The 24,691-nt window shown below is 41.9% G+C and overlaps 2 protein-coding genes, 1 long non-coding RNA gene and 1 other non-coding gene across 7 annotated transcripts in view; 3 read left to right on the top strand and 1 right to left on the bottom strand.

The window, feature by feature from the left end:
- Positions 1-24,272, bottom strand: part of LOC111080946 (gamma-aminobutyric acid receptor subunit beta-like) — a 243,795-nt gene extending 219,523 nt beyond the window's left edge. The window contains exon 1 of one of the 4 annotated variants that reach the window (XM_041595391.1): positions 23,981-24,185. In XM_041595391.1, coding sequence (XP_041451325.1) covers positions 23,981-23,990 — 10 coding nt within the window. In that variant the 5' untranslated portion in view covers positions 23,991-24,185. Of the gene's footprint in view, positions 1-23,980 lie in introns of all 4 variants that reach the window. The other 3 variants (XM_041595390.1, XM_041595395.1, XM_041595396.1) reach the window with 3 other exon arrangements.
- Positions 9,487-12,172, top strand: LOC111074795. The gene is made up of 3 exons (XR_002607855.2): positions 9,487-9,519; positions 9,583-10,099; positions 10,166-12,172. It is a non-coding gene; the product is annotated as an uncharacterized LOC111074795 (long non-coding RNA).
- On the top strand, positions 12,276-13,850 carry LOC121404966 (ATP-dependent DNA helicase pif1-like). Its single transcript, XM_041595397.1, has 2 exons — positions 12,276-13,324; positions 13,391-13,850. The coding sequence occupies exons 1-2, from the start codon at positions 12,278-12,280 to the stop codon at positions 13,586-13,588; spliced, it is 1,245 nt and encodes a 414-aa protein (XP_041451331.1). The 5' UTR covers positions 12,276-12,277; the 3' UTR covers positions 13,589-13,850.
- Positions 22,551-22,716, top strand: LOC121404973. Its single transcript, XR_005968298.1, has one exon. It is a non-coding gene; the product is annotated as a U1 spliceosomal RNA (small nuclear RNA).
- Positions 24,273-24,691: the final 419 nt, after the last annotated feature.

The following is a 24,691-nucleotide window of genomic DNA, read 5'->3' on the forward strand; positions in this document are numbered from 1 at the left end:
TGACGGCAGCGTCAGCGGGTTCAAGTGAAGGCACCGAAGCTCCAGCGCCAGGGTCATCATTATCTTCCCGCCTGACATCGCAGTCAGACACAAAAACTGAAGAGGCGGCTGTTGAGGAGGCGGAAGCGGAAGCCACAGTCGGTGCCCCATTACATCCAAGTTCGACAGCACCAAAGTCAATTAAAGACGGAGAACGAATTGGAGGTGGAGGAGATCCAGGAACTGCAGGAAAACACCATTATTACCATTGGGCAGACTGTTGTTACCTTTCTTTCTCTTAGTCGACTCAGTCCAAATTTTAAGATTTTTGAAATGAGACTCCAGAGTTGACAGCCGCGAATTCATTATGAGTTTGTCTCATGAAAACTCACATGTCGCTTTCAATCTGCCTGCAGTCCCAGCAAGTCCAGTTGAGGCCACAGCGAGACGTAATTAAATCGACCACGCGTCCACTAATTTGGCCGAGGTCAGCGCATACCGTATGAGCCATGTTGTCACACAGCCAGCAGTAGGTGAAAATTTGCTTTACGGCTAGCGAGGGGCACTTTTTGGTAAAGCAGGTACTCATTATAAGAGTGTTGACCGAAAGAAAAGAAAAAGGTGTTTAAGGTAAAGCTGTCTAACACGCTTGAACACTCAGATAAACGCACAAACAAAAACAAAGATCGCAAAAACAACCGCAAGCGTTCTAGGGTGGCCGCTAGAAGCGGAGTTAGCAATCAAAGCTTAAGCACAGAGAAACGAGATAAACACAGAGAGACGAGATAAACACAGAGCTTTAGGCAGGCACGGAGAGGCGACGAACAGAGAGCGTCAGTGCAAGAATGTATGAAGAAACGGTAAGAACGGAGATAGAACGGAGTAAAGAGCGGCTCAGAGAGAGTGCATCGAGCAAACGTCAACAACAACAAAGCTGTGAATACGGATGCACGGAACAAAAGAAAAAGAGCGATTGACTTTAAATATGAAATAAAAATACGCTAACTAAACGAGCACAGGTAGTGGACAGATTGCACGGTCAGTTTACAACACAGGGTACACTAATAAAACACAAGTATATTCAATTAAGCGTCGAAAATAAAACTTTGTTGGAGGAGCGAAGTAGAACACTACGACCATCTGCCACGATTGATATCGATGCTGAAATTGAGTCCGGTCACATCTGGTTCTGCGAAGGTACGGATTGGAGCAGTACCTACGAAATGCGCAGGTGTTAGCACGTCTAAGTCGTCGGGATGCTCTGAAATGGGAAGCAATGGCCTTGAATTTATTATGGCAGCGATATGGCACACAGGCGTTCTCAGGTCATCAAAGCACAGCAAGCACCTGGAAGCGGAACGGTAGAAATGATGTTTGGCTGTTTTAACCGCAGCCTCCCAGAGTCCGCCAAAGTGGGGAGAGCGAGGGGGAATAAACCGCCAGTCGATATGATCCGCAACGCAAAACTCCTGAACTTCCTTCATATGCCTTTCTGCCAGGAACAGCTTCTTCAACTCTGCCAACTCGTTCTTTGCTCCCACAAAGTTGGTTGCGTTATCGGACCAAATTTCCCTGGGCCGACCGCGAGTTAAAATGAATCGCTTTAGAGCGCTTATGAACGCTGGCGTCGATAGATCCTGCACAAGCTCCAAGTGAACGGCCTTGGTGGCAAGGCATATGAAGAGGCATACGTAGCATTTGATGGGTGGTCTGGTCCGCACCTCACTCTTATAAAAGAACGGACCACAAAAATCCACACCGGTGACTGCAAAAACGTACGACGCATTCACACGATCCTTCGGCAAGTCGGCCATAATATGCTGAAGCAGGAGCGGCTTGGCCTTAAAACATCTCGTGCAGCGATTTACGACGCTGGCCACTGTCTTGCGCCCTCCAATCGGCCAATACTCATGCCGAATAAGTGCGAGCAATGATCGAGGCCCAGCGTGCAGATTCTACTCATGGACATGTACAATTACAGCAGATGTGACGGGATGACGCCTTGGAAGAATGACTGGGTGCCGTGCGTTGAAATCAAGTGATGGATTTTCCAACCGCCCACCGACGCGTAACAAGCCATGGCCATCCAGGAATGGTGCGAGTGACGAGATAGAGCTAGACGACTGCACCTGCTGTTCGTCACGCAGAGTCTTGTAGTCAGGCCACAAATGCACTCGCTGAATCGAACGAAGAAGTATCCGCGTACCACCAACGATGTCAGCTTCTCTTAATCCGGACGACCTTATGCGCTGCAGAAACTTGAAGACGTATCCAAATGTGCGCTGGATCTTTCCGAAGGAATTGGAGAACTTTCGACCGTCAGATAAGTCTACGAATGGACAAACTGCAATCAGGACTCTCTTGCGCAACTCCAGTGTTGGCGCGGATTGAACAGACGCTGCTGGCCACAGAGGTTGCTCATCTTGAAGAAAGGGTGGCCCGTGGGCCCAAAGATGCGATTCCAGAAGCTCTGGGCACGTAACGCCACTCCATCTGAGCAGTCCGCTCCTGAATGGCTGAGACCCGATTTGCAACGAATACGTTAAAACTTGATGAGTCATGGCGCACCCAAGACAAGGCAGTCGGACCAGCAATAGAAGCTTCCAGTGAACAATTTAAGTTTCTGTATCTCACTGATCAATTGAGAAAGCAAGTCAGCTCCACATAACTCCAACTTGGGCACCGTCAATACCTTAACAGGGGCGACACGAGACTTCGCACACAGAAGTTGCACGTGCGCGCGATTATTTGTCCTTGACACAACGTAAATACATGCGCCATAGGCGTCTAGGCTGGCGTCACAAAACCCGTGAACTTCCACTGTTGAATTGGGGAGAACTGCCAGACGAGGAAATCTAAACAGCTGAGGGGTGGACAGCTGTTCCTTCCATACTAACTGAAGGAAAATCTTTGCCTTTGCGATGACAGGCCCAATCAGTCCTAAAGGATCATAAAAACGAGCAATCGTTGACAACATTGAACGTTTCGTCGGCTTTGATGGCAGCTGCGTGGGTACTACCGAAAAGAGAAAATTATCAGATGAAGGCTCCCAAACCAATCCAAGAGTCTTTGTGAAGTCGGTGCCATCGTCGAACCTTAGCAGCGTTTCCTTATCCTTGTCAGGAATCCCTTCAAGTACGTCAGGGACGTTGGAGCACCATTTCCGAATTGGGAACCATCCCCGAGCCAATAACTGGGATGTCTGCCTCATCTTTTCGCGCACTTCCTCTACAGATACTCCTCCAGTCATCAAATCGTCGATATAGAAACACTTCCGAACCAAAGGGAAATGCAGTCTTCTCTTCTTCTGCCAATTGGAGCATGGAACGAATTGCAAGATAGGAAGCCGGTTTGGTTCCATATGTTACCATGTCGAGCTTGAACGCCTTAACATCCTCGTGAGGGGAATTTCTCCATAAGATGCACTGCAGGTAATTGTCCGGCTCAGATACTCGGACACACCTGTACATCTTGCAAATGTCACCAGTCAGCGCAATGAGGAACGTACGAAAACGAAGCAGCGTATGTAGCAGCTTTGGCTGGATAGTAGGCCCCGCCATTAGGACCTCGTTTAACGAAAAACCTGTTGATGTTGTGGCAGATCCATCGAACACGACCCGCAATTTGGTGGTCGTGCTGTCCTCCTTAAACACGCAATGATGCGGTAGAAAATGGCGACAACGACTGAGCAGTTCTGATTCCACCAACGACATATGATTAAGCTCTTGGTACTCCCTAATGAAAGATGCGTACTGAGCCTTCAGCTGCGGACGACGCTCAAGTTTCCGCTCCAAGTTGAGGAACCGCCGATATGCTTGCGTGTATGAGTCGCCCAAGATCTCCAAACTTTTCTTGATGGGCAGCTTCACGGCAAACTCTCCAGATGACAGGCTCGAGAAATTTGCTTTGAAGTGATCTTCACAATCGACATCCTCCTGCTTGACCATCACCGAATCTTCAGTGGAACTTTCTAACTCCCAGAAACGCCTCAGTAACAGTTCCACTTGATCAAGAGACTCCTGCCTGGCGTCAGATGAGGCCTGAGCCCCAAGTAAAGCTGTCCTACGCGTTTGCTGACCACCTCCTGAAACCACCCATCCAAGGCGAGTCTTCTGAAGCGATGGCAAGCCAACATCCAATTTGATTTGGCCAATGCACAGCAGCTCGAAGAATAGGCTAGCCCCAATGAGCAGGTCAATACGCTGTGGCCTGAAGAACTGCGGATCTGCCAATGGTAAATTCGGCGGAATTTTCCAACCAGAAACGTCAACTGAAAAGCTGGGCTGCTGCTCGGTGATTGTGGGAGCTACCAACGCGACGAAACTGGTACTGTAGTCAGAGGCTTGGGACTGCAAGTTGAGTCCCACAGTATAGCCCTCCGATACAAAACTGGAATCCCCAAGACCCGATACTGCGGCCGACGACATGGTCCTTTTCAGTCTAAGTTGTTGGGCGAGGCTGGAGGTTATAAGGTGCATTTGTGATCCGGAGTCCAAGAGTGCCCGACATGGTACGAGCGATCCAGCACGCTCCCTCAGCAGAACAACTGCAGTGGCTAAGAGCACCACATCCGTGCAGGAGTTCTGTGCAACCAGAGAGGCAGCTGAGGACTGTGGCTGCGCTTCAGGGTGCGGGAATGAAGAGACAACGGGTTCCGTGGGCGAGGGTCTGGCGTTTAAATGCAATAAAGTGTGATGTTTGCTACCACAGTGACGACAAGTTGATGACCTGCAAGTGCGCAATTGATGGCCAGCCTTCAGGCAATTCAGGCAAAACCAAGCTTTTTCACCTCAATTAGGCGAAGGGACGGCGAAAGATTCCCAAACAGCGCGCATGTATATATACTATGGCCAGCAGTATTGCAAAATAGATACTCAAGAGAAACAGACTCAGTGGCTACAAATGAACTTCTAGTGTTGCTCTGTACTTTTTTAATCTTTCCCACCGGAATGCCAGGCGTATACATTGCCATAGCGTGCTCCCGATTCTCCAACTTCTGACATCTTTGCTCCAGAAATGCGGTGGCTTGTGGGACAGCATGTCCAGCGATGACGTTTCCTCCCACTTCGCTTGCGTAGCGCTGTCCACCTTCTGCAGCAGGCTGTGTATCAAAATACAGCCTGCAATCTGCTCCGTTGTACCCATACTCTGCAAGGCCCGAAGATTAGCATTCACAGTGTCCGACAAGGACCGAAGTTGCGACACAGACAAAGCCTCTATGCGCGGCACACCCAGAATGTCCGTGATATGCGCCTGAAAAATTAAACGTTTGTTATTAAAACGCTTATCAAGGAGGCCTAGCGCAATGGGATAGCTGGCGTACGTGAACTCTAGAGACGAAATAGTGTCTAGTGCTGGTCCTTTCAGGCAGGAACGCAGGTGCTGCAGCTTCTCCACATTTGACAAATCGGTATCCTTGTCTATTATGGAGGAAAACATGCTCCAAAACGAGGAATACTGAGCGTAGCCCCCACTGAACTCAGGAAGCTTCAACTCCGGCAGGCGTGGGCGACCGTAGTTGGGGCCTCTCCTGCATGGTCCGTCCGCATTGTTGAGCATGGTAGCATTGTGGGCTGCCGCTTGTTTAACTCCCGTTTCATGCGAATCTCCAGCATGACCACGCACTCGTCAAACTCATCCCTCAAGGGACTGCCGATCGCATCGAGATCAATCCTCTCCAGGGCATTATGGTGCTCGTTGAATGAAGCTACAAGCTCCGCTAGCAACTTCAGCCTCACGTTCAGCTCCTCCTCACTGAGCTCGCCAATTCTCTCCTTGCCGACGGCCGTTTCGATTCTCCGTGCTGCCCCTACCATGGATTGCACCTTGCGCTTGTAGAATGCAGCTTCCGAATCGACGAACAATGGTGAGGGGGGCAAGAGTGAGGGGGTGCTATTAGAAGCCATTGGGTATGTTTACGAAGCACTGGGTTAAAGTTTCTGAAGCACGGAGAGGGTAATAACCGGTGAATAACCTCAAACAGTTTTTTAGGAACTGTACACTCGATCGCAGCGCTCAAACACACGGGCTCACAGTTCTACAGGCCAGCAGCGAAAGTTCACAGTTTTAAAGGAACTGAGTAGGTGCAGCTAACAACAACAATGGCATGTACACTTAGAGCACCGAAAACCGAAACGAAACAACCGCAAGACAAACCGCAAAGCAGATGACGCGAGAACCGTTTATGTTGCTTGTGCACAAACGACGAATTAAAAGACCGACAAGTGTTATTTGCGAGGCATATATATATAAATATATATCGATTAGATCACGTCGGGGTCACCAAAATGTTGAGCTATTGAGATTTTTCAATAGCGTAGAGTTAAATCGACAATTCGTACTTTAATTAATTCACAACACAGTTTGTTTGATTATGTTATTTTTCTTTATTTGCCATGCAAGGCGACTGGGAATAGTATGGGCAAGAGTTAGCAACAGGCGGACCCGTGGTGGACCGTGTTGAAGCGAGAAAAAAAATGGGTTTTTGTATAAAAAGTAGTAACGATATAGCAGGTCACTGTGCCAACCGACGATACGTTGTGTTTTTGATTATGCTAGATTTCGAAGTGTCTCTGCTGCGCAGACGAGCCTCCCTCACAGCCTTCGTCGGCTGACGATTTTCGGGAAGGGGCAAATGACTCAAGAGCGCAGAGTCAGGTAGGCAATGTTGTGCATAAGAGCTTAGCTCTGCTCTCTTTGCGCTGCCATGGGCCGGCGCTTAGCCGAACACAGGCATTTACCCGAGCTCAGGCAGAACAAAAATGCCCTAACACTGAGGCGATGGGTCTCCCTCTCAAAAGCCCCTTCACGCTGATCATGCATTTCCATTAGACTCAGGCAGAGACCACGCGCACTAATACTTATGCGGTGGTACTCTTTTCATATAATGCGTGGGAGAACTCTCGCTCTCCGTTATACATAAGAACGATTGTACCCTAGGATAAGAACCAAAAGATATTCAATAAACATTCTCAATCAATCAACCAAATGAAGCAGTCGTGCTTGCTCTGTGTACTTCTAATATAACAATGGATCTCTAACATTATAACATGTTCCATTTACATTCTGAATCTCCTCCGCTAGGGGTTGCTCGCGCACTGAACGCGGCAGAGTGTGCGAGCGAGAAAGAGATAGGTAGCGGCTCTCTGTCAGGTGTGGGCGGGGGAAACAACTAAAAATCAATTTCTTCATTCTGGCTATAATTATGATCTGATCTGATTCAGATTCGGCAAATCTGGTAGATATGGTCATTATCTACGATACTGCGTTTTTGGTTTTATCGTATCTTTAAAAATGTGCCTGCCACAGATTTTCGTCCTTTGTAAGGGCGGAAGGGGGGGGCGAAATTTTAAAAACACTTGTAGCAGTGTGATATCACATGAGTCTGGAAACCAAATTTTGTTTCTTTAGCTTTTATAGTCTCTTAGATCTAGGCGCTCATCAAGACGGACAGACGGACATGGCTATATGGACTCTGCTATTGATGCTGATCAAGAATATATATACTTTATGGGGTCGGAAACGTTTCCTTCTCTGCGTTGCACACATCCACTTTTACCACAAATCTAATATACCACTTAACTATTTTTTAAGTACGGGTAGGAAGGTTTTGGGCCCAACTGCCGATTGGGAACAAAGCAAACGAAAAGGGGTTGAATTGTTGGTACCTGAACGTGTTTGGCATTAAATGTTGTTGACAGCTACTTTTTTATACCCGTACTCAAAAAAGAGTTAAGGGGTATATTAGATTTGTGGTAAAAGTGGATGTGTGCAACGGAGAGAAGGAAACGTTTCCGACCCCATAAAGTATATATATTCTTGATCAGCATCAATAGCCGCGTCGATATAGCCATGTCCGTCTGTCCGTCCGTCCGTCCGTCATGATGAGCGCCTGGATCTCAGAGAATATAAAAGATAGAGCAACCAAATTTTGTTTCCAGACTCATGTGATATCACACTGCTACAAGTGTATTTCAAAATTTCGCCCCGCCCCCTTCCGCCTACGCAAAAAAACGAAAATCTGTGGCAGGCACAATTTTAAAGATACGATAAAGATACGCAGTATCGTAGAGAATGCCCATATCTACCAGATTGCCGGATCTGAATCAGATCGGATCATAATTATAGCCAGAATGAAGAAATTAATTTTCAGTTGCTTCCCCTCCCCCTCCCGCCAACGACAACGCAACTCATTTTCCTTCTCGCTCGCACACTCTGCCGCGTTCAGTGCGCGAGCAACCCCTAGCGGAGGAGATGTAGAATATGAATGGAACATGTTAAATCTATATGTTAGATGTAAAATAGACATTGTATATGTAGATGTTTTAATTCTAAAATTCTAAAAAACCATGCTCAAAAATGTATATACTGACTGAGTACGGGTATAAGTAGAGTCGCGTCCCCAGAAGCGACTCACACGTTCCTTCTCGTTTCGTTTTGTTTTTCGATTTTTAAGTGGTGTTAAGTTGCTACAAGTTTTTAAACGTATGTGATCAGTTTTCTGGCTGTCTTGCTTTGTTATTCGAATCAGATTCCCTCGGATTCCACACATAGTCGCCCACCATATTCTCATTCCAAACACCTTAATACTGTCGTTCCATAGCTTTTAATTGTTGGTGAAATCTCTATCCATGTTCATCACCAACGTCCTCTAGGTTTTTCGGAAAAAAGTCTAAGTGGGAGTGCAGGAAATGAATTTTTAGTGCCATGTTGGCTCCAATTTTTTCATAATTCTCAATTAGGTCTTGCTGTTACCAAAAAATTTTTTTGTAACCAGTCTGAATGGGTTCCAGGCTGCTTTTTCATTCCTAGATAAAATATTTAAAAATATTTCATCTTTAAGCAGTTTTCGAATTTGGGGGCCATCGAAATACGTCTTCCTTAACTTTTGCCAGCGACAGACGTGGAAAAACCGTTTTTAGGTAACTCATCGATTGACCTTTCTTATTCAGTGCTTTAACCAAATTTTTCATTAGTCCCAGCTTAATATGTAATGGTGGTAAAATAACGTCTTAAAAATAACGTCTTAAAAATGTATTTCTTTATCTATACCATAAATTTGTAGAAAAAAATCTGTGTGTAAGCAGCTATCTCCGCAACGCGTGCACCAAATTGCAAGCTGTTTTTTTAAATGATAGCCGGAGAATGTGACCTGGTTTGCACAAATAGATTTGTACTTTTCTATAAATAGGTTCCTCAAGAATTAAAAAAAATCTTAAATTTGGTCCAAAAGTGTGTTTTTGACACCTATTTCATTTCTCCGCAACGCGTGCACCAAATTGCATGCGGTTTTTTTTTCAATGATAGCCAGAGTATGCGGCATTCTTTGTTTACAAAAGTTTTCACTTTTCTATACATAGGTTCCACAAAAATTAAAAATTAATCAAAAAAAAAAATGTCAAATTTGGTCTAAAAATGTGTGTTTGAACGCCTATTTCATTTCATTTTGTGTCATTCTGTAGAACAGAACAATCGATGAAAGATTTTGTTTTTTATAACTTTTTGTGTGAAAATTTGTTTTCTGAAAAAATTGCAATTTGTGTAAGTATATTTGTTGCTTTTGAAAATGTGTGCATTTTAAACCAACCTGTGTGGTTTTTAAAGTTAAATGTCGAGACGATTAAATTTGGGTCGGCGAACGCGAAATTCGTTTCAAGTTGTGGCTTCAAGGAGCCGTGAAAGTAGCCAAGACATTACACATCGCAATGAAAATCGTCTACGCACAGCAAGGTCCCGTTCAAATCAACGGAACAATGATGCAACAAAAACTGCATATGAACGTCGTGATATTCAAAATCTACAAGGTGTTGCATTCGCGTACAGTAGTGTCACCGATTACGCTTCTCATAGGCAAATTATAATTGGTCCAATGAACGACCGTTGTCGCCATTGTCAGGCATTAAAATTTAAAGGTGAAGCAGATGGGATGTTCTGTGCGAGTGGTAAAGTGAAATTGCCTGAGTCAGGCAGCCCACCACAACCATTGAGCACAGTACTTAATGGATTGACACCTGAGTCTAATCAGTTTTTGAACAATATACGAAAGTATAGTTCGAGTTTTCAAATGACATCTTTTGGCGCTACAAATATTATAAGAGACAACTTCATGCCAACGTTCAAAGTAATTAAAAAGTTTTGTTTATGCAAATTGTACGTTTGTTCTCATTCTATCATATATTTTATTCAGATTCAAGGTCAAATATACCATCAAGCTGGCTCCTTGTTACCTTTCGACAACGCAGACCACCAATTTTTGCAATTATATTTTATCGGGAACGCGGGAACACGCGAAGACAAATTATTTTCGATTTGCAAAATATGTTCCATGAGCACAACGAATTGGTACAGGTTTTCAAAACATCGCTTGATCGAATGCCATCTGACGATCATAAAATTGTTATTCGAGCTGATAAAACACCGGTTGGCGAACATGCAAGGCGTTTCAATGCACAAACAGTTGACGAAGTGGAAATAGTCATAGTTGGTGAGCAATTTAATAATAGTGATATTGTGCTTCATCGTAGAAATGAACAACTTGAACGTGTATCCATCGATGTTATGATGCACTACAATATCCCATATTGTTTTGGAGCGGACAAGATGGCTATAATTACAACATTAAAATGATAAATCCAGTAAACGGTCGAGAAGGAACAAAGAAAGTTAGTGCTATGAATTATTACGCATACATATTGAGGTGTAGAGCACTTTTCCACCAGTATATTGTTGATATGTATGCAAAAATTGAATCGGAACGGATAAATTTTCTTCGATTCAACCAAGCCAAATTACGTTCCGAAGAGTATGTTCATTTGCGTGATGCCATTAACAACGATGGTAATGCACAAAACGTTGGAACTATGATAATATTACCGTCATCGTATGTTGGAAGTCCACGTCATATGTTTGAGTACGTTCGCCGTTACGGTCGACCAGACCTCTTCATCCGCAATGGGAAGAAATCTCGGAATTATTGTTTGTTGGCCAAACATCGAAAGATCGCCATGATATTTTAGCACGTGTTTTTAGACAAAAATTGAAATCACTCATGGATTTAATTGTCAAACACGGTGCATTTGGGTCTGTTCAATGTTGGATGTATTTAATTGAATAGCAGAAACGAGGTTTGCCTCATGCGCATATTTTAATTTGGCTGATTGAAAAAATAAGGCCGAATCAAATTGACGATGTGATTTCGGCAGAAAGTCCAGATCAGACAGTGGATCCTGAATTGTTTGAACTGGTCACCAAAAATATGATTCACGGTCCATGTGGTGCGTTGAATTTGAATTTCCAAAAAATTTTTTCTCCGATACAGTGACGGGCAACGATGGATATCCCGAATATCGGCGTCGATCAACTGAAGATAATTGGCCATTCGGTAATTTTTAGAGTTAAAAATCAATATTTGGAGATTGATAATCGTTGGGTTGTGCCATATTCGCCTTTATTATCTAAGATTTGTAGAGGGCTGCAATTTAGTTTAATCTATTAAATACATTTGCAAATACATCCACAAGGGCAGTGATATGGCTGTTTTTGGAGCAGTTGCTAATGTTACCGATGAAATCATTCAATTTCAAATGGGCAGATACATCAGTTCAAATGAAGCAGTATGGCGCATATTATCATTCCCGATCAATGAAAGGCATCCAACTGTAGTTCACTTAGCTGTTCATCTTGAAAACGGTCAACACGTTTTTTTCAACCACCAGCAACAACTCTATCCGCATTTTTTTCGTTGTGTCAAGCAGATGATTTTGCGAAAACATTGCTATACGCCAAAGTACCAGAATATTATACGTGGAATAATTCGTCAAAAGTTTTTCAAAGGCGAAGACGCGGAATAGCCGTTTATGGTCAGCCAGTATTGTTTCACTCAGATGCGATAGGAAGAATTTATACAGTTCATCCTAACAATCAAGAGTGTTAATTTTAGCGATTGTTACTAATAAATGTTCGTGGACCAACATCATTTGAATCTTTGCAAACTGTTGATGAAGAATTCTGTGGGATATATCGCGAAGCATGCGAACGTTTGAATATGCTTGAGAATGACATGCATTGGGATCTTACACTTGAAGATGCAGCATTGTCATCAAGTCCACATCAAATTCGGACACTTTTCGCAATTATTATAGCCACGTGCAGTCCAGCAAAGCCAATTGAATTGTGGCAAAAACATCAAAATCATTTGTCATTACATCGATTGCGCCGTCAAACGGAAGATAAAAACATGGACTATACGCCGGAAATTTACAACGAAGCATTGATTTCTATTAAAGACCTTTGCTTGATGATGGCAAGCAAAGCATTAGCTCAATTAGGTATGACAGCGCCTAATCGTGATATACACGACCTTTTCAACAAAGAACTGGAGCGTGAACAGCAGTATGATCGTGCCGAGCTTAATGCGTTCGTGCAAAACAATGAGCCACGGTTAAATATCAACCAAAGAACGGTTTACGACCAAATATTGCGAGCTATCGAAGAACAACATGGTGGAGTGTTCTTTTTGGATGCAGCTGGAAGTACCAGAAAAACATTTGTCATTTCGATTATTTTGGCTACCATTCGAGCACAAGGTAGAATCGCATTGGCTTTGGCTTCGTCTGGCATCGCTGCCACATTATTGGATGGTGGTCGCACGGCGCACTCTGCCCTTAAGTTGCCCTTGAATATGAAGGCTGACGATAATCCTACATGCAACATTTCAAAAAGATCTGCAATGGCGAGAGTGCTGCAGCAATGCTCTCTTATTGTATGGGATGAGTGTACTATGGCCAACAAGAAGTCACTGGAAGCACTTAATCGTACGTTGAAAGATATTCGTGGAGATAATCGATTGTTTGGTGGTGCATTGATATTGTTAGCAGGTGATTTCAGACAAACATTGCCTGTAGTCAAACTAGGAACTTCTGCAGATGAAATTAATGCGTGTTTGAAAACATCTAATTTGTGGCGCTCTGTGAAAACACTTAGATTGACTACAAATGTACGTGTTCAATTGCAAAAGGATGCTTCAGCAGATTTGTTTTCCAGACAACTGTTAAACATTGGTAATAGCATACTTCCCGTTGACAATTCTGGCTTCATAACGCTTCCGAATAATTTTTGCACTTTTGTGTCATCGAAGGAATACTTGATTCAGAGCATGTTTCCAAATATTGTACAAAATTATAGACACTGTGACTGGTTGAGGGAAAGAGCAATTTTGGCCGGAGCAAATAAAGATGTCAATGAGATCAACGCATCTATTTTGAATTCCATCCCAGGAGAAATGGTTGCGTATAGGTCGATTGATACAATTATCAATCAAGATGACAACTTCATGCCAACGTTCAAGGTAATTAAATCGTTTTGTTTATGCAAATTGTACGTTTGTTCGCATTCTATCATATATTTTATTCAGATTCAAGGTCAAATATACCATCGAGCTGGCTCTTTGTTACCTTTCGACAACGCAGACCACCAATTTTTGCAATTATATTTTATCGGGAACGCGGAAGACGAAGCTGATCGTCGGTGTGCCATAATTACCAACACGCGAAGACAAATTATTTTCGATTTGCAAAATATGTTCCAATTATCAATCAAGATGATGCTGTAAATTATCCAGTCGAATTTCTAAATTCATTGGACTTACCTGGTTTGCCGCCATACTATTTACAAGTAAGAGTTGGAGCCACCATAATTATGCTGCGGAACCTTAATCCACCACGACTTTGCAATGGTACAAGACTTGCTATGAAAAAAGTTATGACTATTGTAACGTACCATGGTTCTACCCATGGCTCGTTACAAACAACTCCCACCGCGACACCTCCACGGTAGGCAGCAACCAAAATTCAACTAAGATATGCAGAACAGAAGAACCATGGCTCTAGCCACGGTTCTCCACCAATATTGTGTGTCAGCACCCCGGAAATAAAAATAGTCTAGAACTCTCGACCAACAACTCTACACATTTTTGTCCACACAACAATTGTGACATTTCGCAATCGACGGTGCGCATGGTTTGCGTTATTTCACAATAAATCCAGCTAACATAAAATTATGAACCTACCGACCCCAAATTCCGGGATGCAGCCTCAGCAAAAACGAATAGCCCCACATTTATTGTCGTAATCATAAGTCAGCAATAATTAATTATTTCCGGGTCTCAGGTGCGATCACCAGCTGCATAAAAGGGCCAAGATCGGCCGAAAGAGTAGGCAGTCCATCAGCCCAAACACAAGACACTGCACAAGGCAGTCCCTCAGTCACACACCCAAGACACTGTACTACGCACTCCCTCAGTCACACACCCAAGACACTGTACTACGCAGTCCCTCGGTCACACACCCAAGACACTGCACAAGGCAGTCCCTCAGTCACACACCCAAGACACTGTACTACGCAGTCCTCAGTCACACACCCAAGACACTGCACTAGGCAGTCCCTCAGCCCAAACACAAGACACTGCACTACCCAGTCCACCGGCTCCAAGACCAAGTAACTAGATCCGCGAGTTAAGTCATTGTAAACAAACCAGAATTAAATAATAAAAGAACAACGCAAAGAACACCAACAAAAACAACCAACCACCGGCTCACAGGCCAAGTAACAAGATCCGCGAGTAATCCATCGTAAACAAACCCACAAAGAATTAAGTAATAAAAATAATAAACACCAGCAAAACCAAAAACCACGATTTTCTTGAAGTATTTTTGTCAGCAACAAAACGCTCCTCCTGTGTCCTACCTCTCTTTCGGTCAGACAAGGCCGCTCCGAACCTAAAAGTTCCAGCAATCTACAAATTGTCTTGTAGCGGACCCTGGACAGACTGATGCTTACCTCAGCCTGAAATAGGACCTCACACTATTTACTTGAAGCAACTATTTTGACTGGGAAATTTTTGTAGTGAGCACGAGAATTCCGATGATTCCGACTGACATGCCATTTGATTTCAAACGACTACAATTTCCGATTCGTCTTGCTTTTGCTATGACTATTAATAAATCACAAGGACAGTCGTTGCAAATTTGTGGTTTAAATTTGAAGCATCCGGTATTTTCACATGGTAAACTGTATGTAGCGTGCTCACGAGTAGGCAAACCTTCGGCATTAATGATTCATTGTACCGACGGCAAAACAAAGAATATTATTTATCACAAAGCATTGTAATAAATAAAATGTCATTACATCAAAATTATCATTTTTTAATTTCGATGAATTCCTAAACATGAAATTCATTTAGTAAGCAGCGAAGCGCGCGGGTCTGCTAGTATTTTATATTTTCAAACAATTTATCCATTGTTTGATATGTTTCCTTCGTACCCTGCAGTACCCTAAGTGAGCGATGAAAAATGTCAACTACACGTCATTCAGGATTTTTTCTCTGCCGCTGCGGCAGACGAGCAGAATATGAAGTCGACGTCGCGATCGACGCGTCGGTCAAACCAAACTCATTTTTTTCTTTGTTCCTTTGTGTTACGACGCGTGCCGTAACAGAATTCGGTTTTGCCGTCGGCGTCGGCAAAGAATTGTGCGGTGAAAAGTTAGACGCAGGTTTTGTTTATTTTGGGCAAAACTATAATCAGGTAAGTGCAGTGTTTCATTTAATTAAAAATACGTCTATTGTGCGTTGAATGAAGAAAATGTGAAATTGCGAAATTATATGCGTTTTGCACGAAATTTTTCATTTCCAACAACGAAAACAGAAAAAAACCACCCTAAATGCGAATTTTGAGTCGAACAGATACATATCTTGGCGGGTGTTTTCTTTTTGGCGCAAATGCACTGCTGATCTACCATAGCTGATCTACTGAGAGAATTGTTAACAAATTCAATATATTTTAGAAATTTCAAATAAAAATAATTTAATTAACCCATCTTATTTTAAAGGCGATTCAGTTGAAATGCCCGGAATGAGCACGACGGCCTTACGAACATGAGCAAATCAACAAAACTAAAAAGGTTCTGTGGAAAAAAGAACACACAGCACAAAAATGTGGATCTACATTTTTTAAAGAAAACAATAAATAAAATAAATTTAATATTCTACAACAGATTTTTCCCATTCCTCAAAATGGCCAAATTTTTTACTTAAATACATAAGTGATGCAAGGCCTTATTTTTTGGGAAAAGTCATCACTTATTTAGGCCTTACTTTCTGCTAATTCTCGCTTACTATGTCATCGATTATATTCCTAGCAGATCCCTGTGTTAAAGTAAACAGTCCATCGTATGGCAGGTCATCGCTTATGTCATCGAGCTGCATGACTTTGGCATCGATGTGTCGTCGCTTACACATCGGGCAGGGCAATGGGCCTGGGCATCGCTGCTTTAAACTTTCCATACTTCTGTCAACCCCCACCAAATCGTTCAACTGTTCCTGTAAAAGAGGCTTGCAACATTTATATTCTCCTGATTGGTCATTACTTGAATCCGTTGTTCCATGCGACGAAGACGACATCTCCTCTTTTTTGCGTTTTAGTGGTGGTATTTCTTCTAAAGGAAGAGCAGGAAGCGTAAAGACTTGACCAGGTTGTTTTGGGTAACCCCATTTCATGGATCTCCAGATTCCAGTTCTTTTGAATGAACAAAAGAAACATTCAGAGCCGTGAATCTCTGGATTTCTCCAAAACATTGGAGTAAAAGTAACTGTCCATACCTAAGACTCGGTAAAACCTTCAATCCCATTTTGGCAGTTGTTCCAGCAACGTACCGGACGGATTTTTTCAAGTAAAATGAGTTTTGAGTCTTTTTGTTCAAACGGATGCAACTTGGCCGTTTGTCAATCGATTCTTACAAACGATACCTTAAACGACGCCTAATTAATGCATCATAATTAAGAATTTCTTTTTGACTCTTTCTGAGTCATAAAAAAATGATGAAATTTGAATTTGAAAGCTTTATATCTTCCAGGCGTTAAACTACAGCTACAAAGTATCTGAGTCGGATTTATAGATGCATTTCTCAGCATTTTAGAACTGCAAGCAGATATAAGATATTTAAGTTATCTGAAAAATAGAAGCCCTGCCTCTAAAAAAACATGAAAAAATACCAAATTTAAAATAAATCTTAAAAAAAAAACCAAACCATACATTCCGAACAAGAAGATTGAATCTTTCCCCACGGAACAATTAGGCTACGGAACATTGCGAATCAATTAACTAATGAAGAACAGCAAATTGCACGAGAAGAGCGATGCGTTGGTGTGTCACGTAAGTTTGCGGGCATTTTGGGGCATTGAAGTTTGCTGTGAAACGTCTGGATTGTGCTGCCTCAATGACAAAGGGAAATTATAAATCAATCCTAAAACTAAATAGTACAAGAAGATGGCTTTCAAATATTATATAATCATAAATTAATTCGCGAAAAAGCACTCGGGGTAGGCATGGGTACTAGTGATCGTGCTGCCCATGAATACCATCCAATCGAGTAATAAAGATTAATAGAAATAATAGAAAAGAACAAATGTCAACGTATAAGAGCACCAGCTCGGTAAAGAGGACAAGCACTGTAACCAAAGCCAAAATGAGCCAAGCCCGGCAACAACAACAAGACGAGCGTCGGCTCTCGCAAGCAAAAAACAACGCGTACTTCTCTATACGCTCGCCAAAGGCAGCAGTACCAACAAACCCCTGCATTGCAAAGTGGGTCATGGAGTGCTCAGTGCCCATCCCCCGACTCGTACTGCATAACCAGCGATTTGCTAATATCGACAACAACTAGTACAATGCCCTCGCTCAAAACTGTGTCTTCGACCACAACAACGACAACAACCACAACAACAACCACTGCAATTGCTCAGCGCCCGATACTGTCGACCCACTGCGACAAGCCCCAACTCTCCCAACCAATAAGTTCAAAAAATGCTAACGGAGCGTAAATGCAGACTGGGCCCGATCGCTATGTGCAAATCAAAAGAAAAATTAAGACCGCCACCTATGTTCGACAGGCAAATTGTGCTGAACTGGTCAAAAAAATAACTGATAAATTGGCGCAAACACATTCTATGTCACGTCCATAAAAATGGGTAATATAAATGAAACAAAAATACAAGTCAATTACGAACAAAACTATCGATCAGTTGCGAAATACCTCGAAAATTAAAAAATGAATTATTACACCTACCAACATAAAAGTAGCAAAGGATTACAAGTGGTTATCAAAGGAATCGAACCAACAGTCCCAATCAATGAGATAATAGATGGACTTAACGATAAGGGCTTCGAAGTCAAAATGGCTATGAACATAATAAATAGAAATAAAATTCCCCAGCCAATGTTCAAAGTAGAACTGACACTTGAAAGTATGCATATATGTAAAAATGAAGTTCACCCAATATACAAGCTTCAATACCTACTGCACCATAGGATCACCGTTGAGGAACCACACAAACGAAATGGATCAGTCCAATGCACAAATTGCCAGGAATATGGACACACGAAAACCTATTGCACTCTACGGGCAGTCTGCGTTGCCTGTGGTGATGTTCATCTCACTGAGGCCTGCCCCGTAAATAAGGAGGACCCATCTGCCAAAAAATGTAGCAACCTTGGGGGAAACCATACTGCCAACTATAGAGGTTGTCCTGTCTATAAAGAATTGAAAAATCGCCTAAGCCAACAAATAACTGCAGCTAGAAACCCGGTCGTCCGACAAAACTTACCATGTATACCATCAACTACGACTCTTGGAGTTTCTTTTGCTCAGGCGTTAAGTTACAACAACTGGTCAGTCCGACGCTTCAACCAACCACTGCAGGAATAATGCAGAATCAGGCATCAAATCAGATCCCAGAAATCTCTGCCCAACATACCCCTGCTAATCCATCCTAATTGCCTAGTGGAATTGAGTCAATGCTGGTAACTATAACAAACACAATGGTATCAATACAACAAACGATGCAGGAGCTTATGCGCAACCAAAATCTCCTCCTGGAGCTCCTAATCAAACAGAAATCTGTTTAAATGTCCTGTCTTAATATATGTTTCTGGACTGCAAATGGCATTTCGCAGCACAAATACGAGCTCTTACAATTCCTCGCTCAACACGAAATTGACGCCATGCTCATATCAGAGACTCACCTAACAAATAAAAACTATTTTCACCTCGATGGCTATAACTTCTATGAGACAAATAATCCCGATGGTAAGGCACATGGAGGTACTGGCGTTCTGATCAAGAATCGCATTAGGCATTATCCATTGCCTTCATTTGCTACACATTATCTACAGGCAACAGCAATTCATATTGAAATTCAGAGCGGCTACCTAAACCTAGCCGCAGTATACTGCCCACCACGCTTCTGCATTTCCGAAACAGAATTTGTAACATTCTTCGACCTACTAGGTGACTGATTCATAGCAGCTGGTGACTACAATGCCAAGCACACCCATTTGGGATCTAGACTTACCAACCTGAAAGGAAGACAACTATATAACGCTATAATAACCCCACGAAACAAGCTAGACTTTATCTCTCCGGGTAAGCCCACATATTGGCCCACAGATCCAAACAAGCAACCCGACCTGATTGATTTTGCAGTTACACGAAGGCTGCTGCAAGCTCAGATTAATGTAGATCACTTAACAGATCTATCATCGGATCACTCGCCCATTCTACTACACCTTTACGACCATCCACAGCTTTCGGAACGCCCACACTTTCTAACTTCTAGCAAAACAGATTGGCTCAAATACAGGAAGTACATAAGCTCTCATACTGATAGCTGCCCAAACATTAATTGTAAAGATGACATTGATAGGTCAGTCGAAGCATTGGTTTCTTCAATGTCACTGGCGGCCAAACACTCAACACCAATATTAGCATATAATAAACATTCCAACAGCAGTCGTATTTCTAGGCACATAGAAGTGCTGCTACGCGATAAAAGAAGGCTTCGCCGAGAGTGGCAAGCACACAGATCACCTGCCTCGAAAGAGCGGCTAAAAATAGCCAACCACCTACTACGCAGAGCCCTAGAAAATGAAAAAAACCGAGCTCAAATATCCTATATGGAGCAACTCTCACCAACTAGCAAACGATTCCCACTATGGAAAGCAAAATCAGGCGTATGCCCACCAATCGAGAGTGAATCACCTTTGCGTACACAAACAGGAGAGTGGGCTCGCAGCAACAAAGAACGTCTTCAAACCACACCCAGCAACGAATAGCTTTGTGCTCCCACCAACCAACAATCCCGAAGCTACGCCGCCTATCATATTCCAATCAGGAGAAGTCACAAGGGTCATTAAAGACCAAATCTTAAAGCAAAAGAAAGCTCCGGGCCACGATTTCATCTCCCCAAAAATGATCATAGAATTGCCGAGCTGTGCAGTGTATTTCCTTACTGTGATATTCAACAGCATGATGAAATGGGGCTATTATCCTCAAGAATGGAGGAAATCAGTCATCACAATGATTAATAAAGCTGGAAAAGACAAGTCCAAGCCATCATTATATAGGCCTATCAGCCTACTGCCTTGCCTATCAAAGATATTTGAAAAGCTGCTCCTGAATCGGATAAAGCAACACCTACTTATCAACGGTGCCATCCCGACTCACCATTCTGGATTTCGCGAAAAACACGGAACCATTGAACAAGTAAACCGTATAACCTTTGAGATACGAAATGCATTTGAAAGACGGGAGTATTGCTCCGCTGTTTTTCTGGATGTCGCCCAGGCTTTCGACCGCGTTTGGTTAGATGGCTTAATCCACAAAATCAAAATATTACTTCCACAGAACATCCATGGAATATTGGAGTCATACCAACATCAAAGAAGTTTCGCAGTACGATGCAAAGATTTCCTCTCTGAATATCATCCAATTGAAGCTGGTGTACCGCAAGGCAGCGTGCTTGGACCGACACTGTGTATCATATTCACAGCAGATCTACCGACAAACAGCCTAATAACAACTTCGACATTTGCTGATGATACTGACATATTAAGTCGCTCCAAGTGCCCAAGAAGGGCCACGGAACACTTATCATCTCATCTCGTGGCCTTAGAAAAATGGCTAGCAGACTGGCGGATACATGCAAATGAGCAAAAGTGCAAGCATGTCACCTTTACGTTAAACAGACAAACTTGCCCTCCATTATGTCTGAACAATATCAACATTTCACAAACCACCGAAGTAACATACCTTGATGTTCATCTGGATAGAAGGCTTACTTGGCGTAAGCACATCGAAGCGAAGAGAAATCTACTTAAATTTAAAGCTAGTAATTTACATTGGCTAATAAACACCCGTTCACCACTAAAACTGGAGTACAAAGTATTTTTTTACAATGTAGTTCTCAAACCCATCTGGACATACGGCTCAGAGCTATGGGGAAATGCTTGCGTTAGTAATTTTGAAATAATCCAGAGAGCTCAATCGAAGATACTAAGAACTATCACTGGGGCACCATGGTACATACGGAATGAAAATATTCATAAAGACTTAAATATAGGATCAGTTAAAGATGAAATTGCCAAAGTGAAAGCAAAGTACCAGTCCAAGCTTCATGCCCATCCTAATAGATTTGCGCAGTCTTTAACTTGGTACACGACTCCGGCGAAGAGACCTTCCCACCCAGCAATAATACTTAGCTAGGGACGTACTCTAAGTAATTAGGTGTAATTAATTAAATAAATATATTAGGCTAAGATTTGTATACTTGTCGTAAGTCTCTAATAGGGAAGATTCGATAAATAAAATCCCGTAATAATAAAAAAAAAAAAAATATGATAGAGGAAGAACGGGAATCTGTGCGAGAGAGAAAAACACGAATCATCCATATACGTAGCGGAAGACGGAATCGGAGACGATCAACTGAAGATGGCATAAGGGTATTTTATACCCTCCAATTATTGCAAAAGTAAATTTATATTAAACGTATTATTCGACGCACTTCTCATCTAAGCAACCACCATTTGCCACAGTGAAGCGTGGCCGGGCCGCTACCCAGTGGACCACAAGACGATAGTAAAGCGGAACTATCGCAAAATGTTTGTAAACGGACTTAGAAATGATAAAAATCCGTGAGTTGTTACTGAAGCCTCGCTCAATGTCCGCAAGTGGACTCAAAAAAGAGCATTTAGCGGACAAAAACCCTAAGACGTTTAAGTATCGCAAAACTATTGCAAACGGCCTTAAAAATGAGTGAAAAATTAATAAGAAAGTAAAACATAACGGAGAAAATAGCTAGCCGCCGGTAAAATCTCGCTAAATGTTCGCAGGCGGACTCAAAAAAGAGCATTGAGCGGACAAAAACCAGGGGACGTTTAAGTCTCGCAAAAATTACGCAAACGGGCTTAAAATTGAGTGAAAAATTGACAAGAAAGTAAAACATAACGGAGAAAATAGCTAGCTACCGGTAAAGTATCGCCAAATGTTCGCAGACGGACTTAGAAAAGAGCATTTATTGTACTAAAACCAAGCGTCGACTAAAGTCGCGCAAAATTATCGCAAACGGAATTGAAAATGAGTGAAAACTGGAAAAGTCTGAAAACTATTCAGTGTTCTTGGGTAGCAGTAGGATAGGTTTATAATTCCCAACTGCTTCTGGCTGTGAGGACATGGAAACCCCGATGCCGATCAGAGGCGTAGAGGTTAATCGTGATCACGAGAGTGTTCCTCCGGAGTGAGACTTGGTCATTGCACGTCGGCTGAGTTGACTTTTGCGATTATTCCTAATGTGAATAACTCGTCTGTGTAAATTTTGATAGCCGGGAATAGCGTTTGCGCCGTCCCTACTTAAATAATAAATATGCGAACAAAATACGAGACAAAAAATATTATTTTTAATTTACTTTTAATATTACTAGTGGGCTACCTTTAATATTACTTTCGGCTCGATAATGATATTAAAAACGTATCGTAAAAGATAGCATAAAAGGCTCGCAAAAGATATTATAAAAGGTCCGCAAACGATACCTTCTTCGAGCTACCGAAAACGAAACTTTGACTGCCACAAACTGAGCGACTAGTGATTCATTTTATTATCGTTTTTGGATCTAAATTCGATAGTTTTACCCGTTTGAGTTTCGCGTAACTTACGTTTGCGATATCGTTTACGAAGTTTTGGTCCACTGGGAACGTTCCCCCTCGTCTTGTTATGTATTAAGCTACTAACCCAAGCCTTTTTAATTTGGTAAATGTTCAACTACGCTATTAAAAGTTTCATTTTTGGCCCTAAAAATAATAAATAAATACATAATAATAAGCATAATAAATAATATTTGCGCCAAAGACGCCGTACCACAATATTTTTGTATTTTATATCCCACAAATGTGCAAATGTCATTTTATTCATGACAATGGTCTCATGTATGTGCAAAAATGAAAAATTGAAATTCAATTAAAAGGAACCATTTCCGACCTAGATTTTTGATAAGTCGCAGTAAGACGAAGGAATTTTTTTACGATTTAGGAACATACCCGTATATCGAACCTTTATCCCTCATAATAAAGGATTATGATATGATTTAAAATCATTTAAATTTTTTGTTTCTGAAAAGTTATTGGATCTGCACTATATACAGATTGCAGATGTGCAATTTTATGACGACAAAGCCATGTTGATCTGAGGACTATAGATTAAAGGTTTCAAAATCGATTCAATGAATATCGATTTATATTGTAGACGTCTTTTTTAGATGAAAAAATGTAGTATAAAGTACAAGAAGCTTGACTGCGAAGAATGTATAAATAATTATATTTATATAAGGGAAACTTCTTTGTTTCTAGTAATTCAATCGTTTTGTTCAAAATACTTTGTATGGAATCCCGAAACGCTAGGTAAAAGCATAGCGCTTTCAAGTTAATGTGGAATGATAACTACATATGCATACATATACATACATATATATTTCTTGTGTATTATTTATAAAAGTATGTACGTATATGTGAATAAATATGCATATCCCATTTCCTTATTATATATATGAATTTACGAACACTTAATCACAAGTAAATATTTATATCCAAATATTTACATCTCTTTAGACTTTTTTATTACCTCTATACATATATACATGTAGTATATTTATAAATGTTTAGAATTATATTAAATATGTGTCCATAAGAACCAATATCACGAGGCATAATTATCAGGCACACAACATACACTCGCATTGCTTATTCCCGGCCATACCTTGGCTTCCCGTGTACGTTTCTGTTTTGGTCTACGTTTAGGTTTTGAGTGATGTGTGTGAGCTTCGTCCACAGTGTCTACCTAAAAACCCTGTTCAGGTATGCATATACAACAGCCGCTCGGGTATGCTCGTTTCGTTCGCTTTGACTCGGATTGCGCATTCTTTTCAGACAAGTTGGTTATATGTACATATGTACTTTAAATGTATGTTTTTGTTAATATAAGGGTTGCCTGCCCTAACAGCAGGCGGTATATTTGAAATGATACATACAAGGGTGTGACAGAAATATAATAATAATATATTTATACTGATGATATTCATTTCGGCCTAAAAGCTTGCGGCACAGAAAATTTTTTAATATCCCATTTATTAATCCATTGTTTCAAAGTACAACAGAGTCTTCCAAATTTGTAATTCATTGCATTCGACTCATTTGGGGGGTGCCACAGAAATGTGCAAAGCCTCTGTTCAGAGCAGACCGGCATATAAGCACACATTATACCTAAAGTAAATGCCATCGAGCATAATTGTTTGTTTTGCTATGTTTTGTAATGATCTTTCGCCCTACTAACCCT

Source organism: Drosophila obscura, unplaced genomic scaffold (genome assembly GCF_018151105.1).
Source record: "Drosophila obscura isolate BZ-5 IFL unplaced genomic scaffold, ASM1815110v1 contig_58, whole genome shotgun sequence".
NCBI classification, from domain to species: domain Eukaryota; kingdom Metazoa; phylum Arthropoda; class Insecta; order Diptera; family Drosophilidae; genus Drosophila; species Drosophila obscura.

Coding starts and splice junctions, on each gene's coding strand:
- LOC121404966 (XM_041595397.1), top strand. CDS start 12,278: ATGGCAAGCAAAGCATTAGCTCAATTAGGTATGACAGCGCCTAATCGT. Junction 13,325..13,390: donor ACTTCATGCCAACGTTCAAG/GTAATTAAATCG, acceptor TATTTTATTCAG/ATTCAAGGTCAAATATACCA.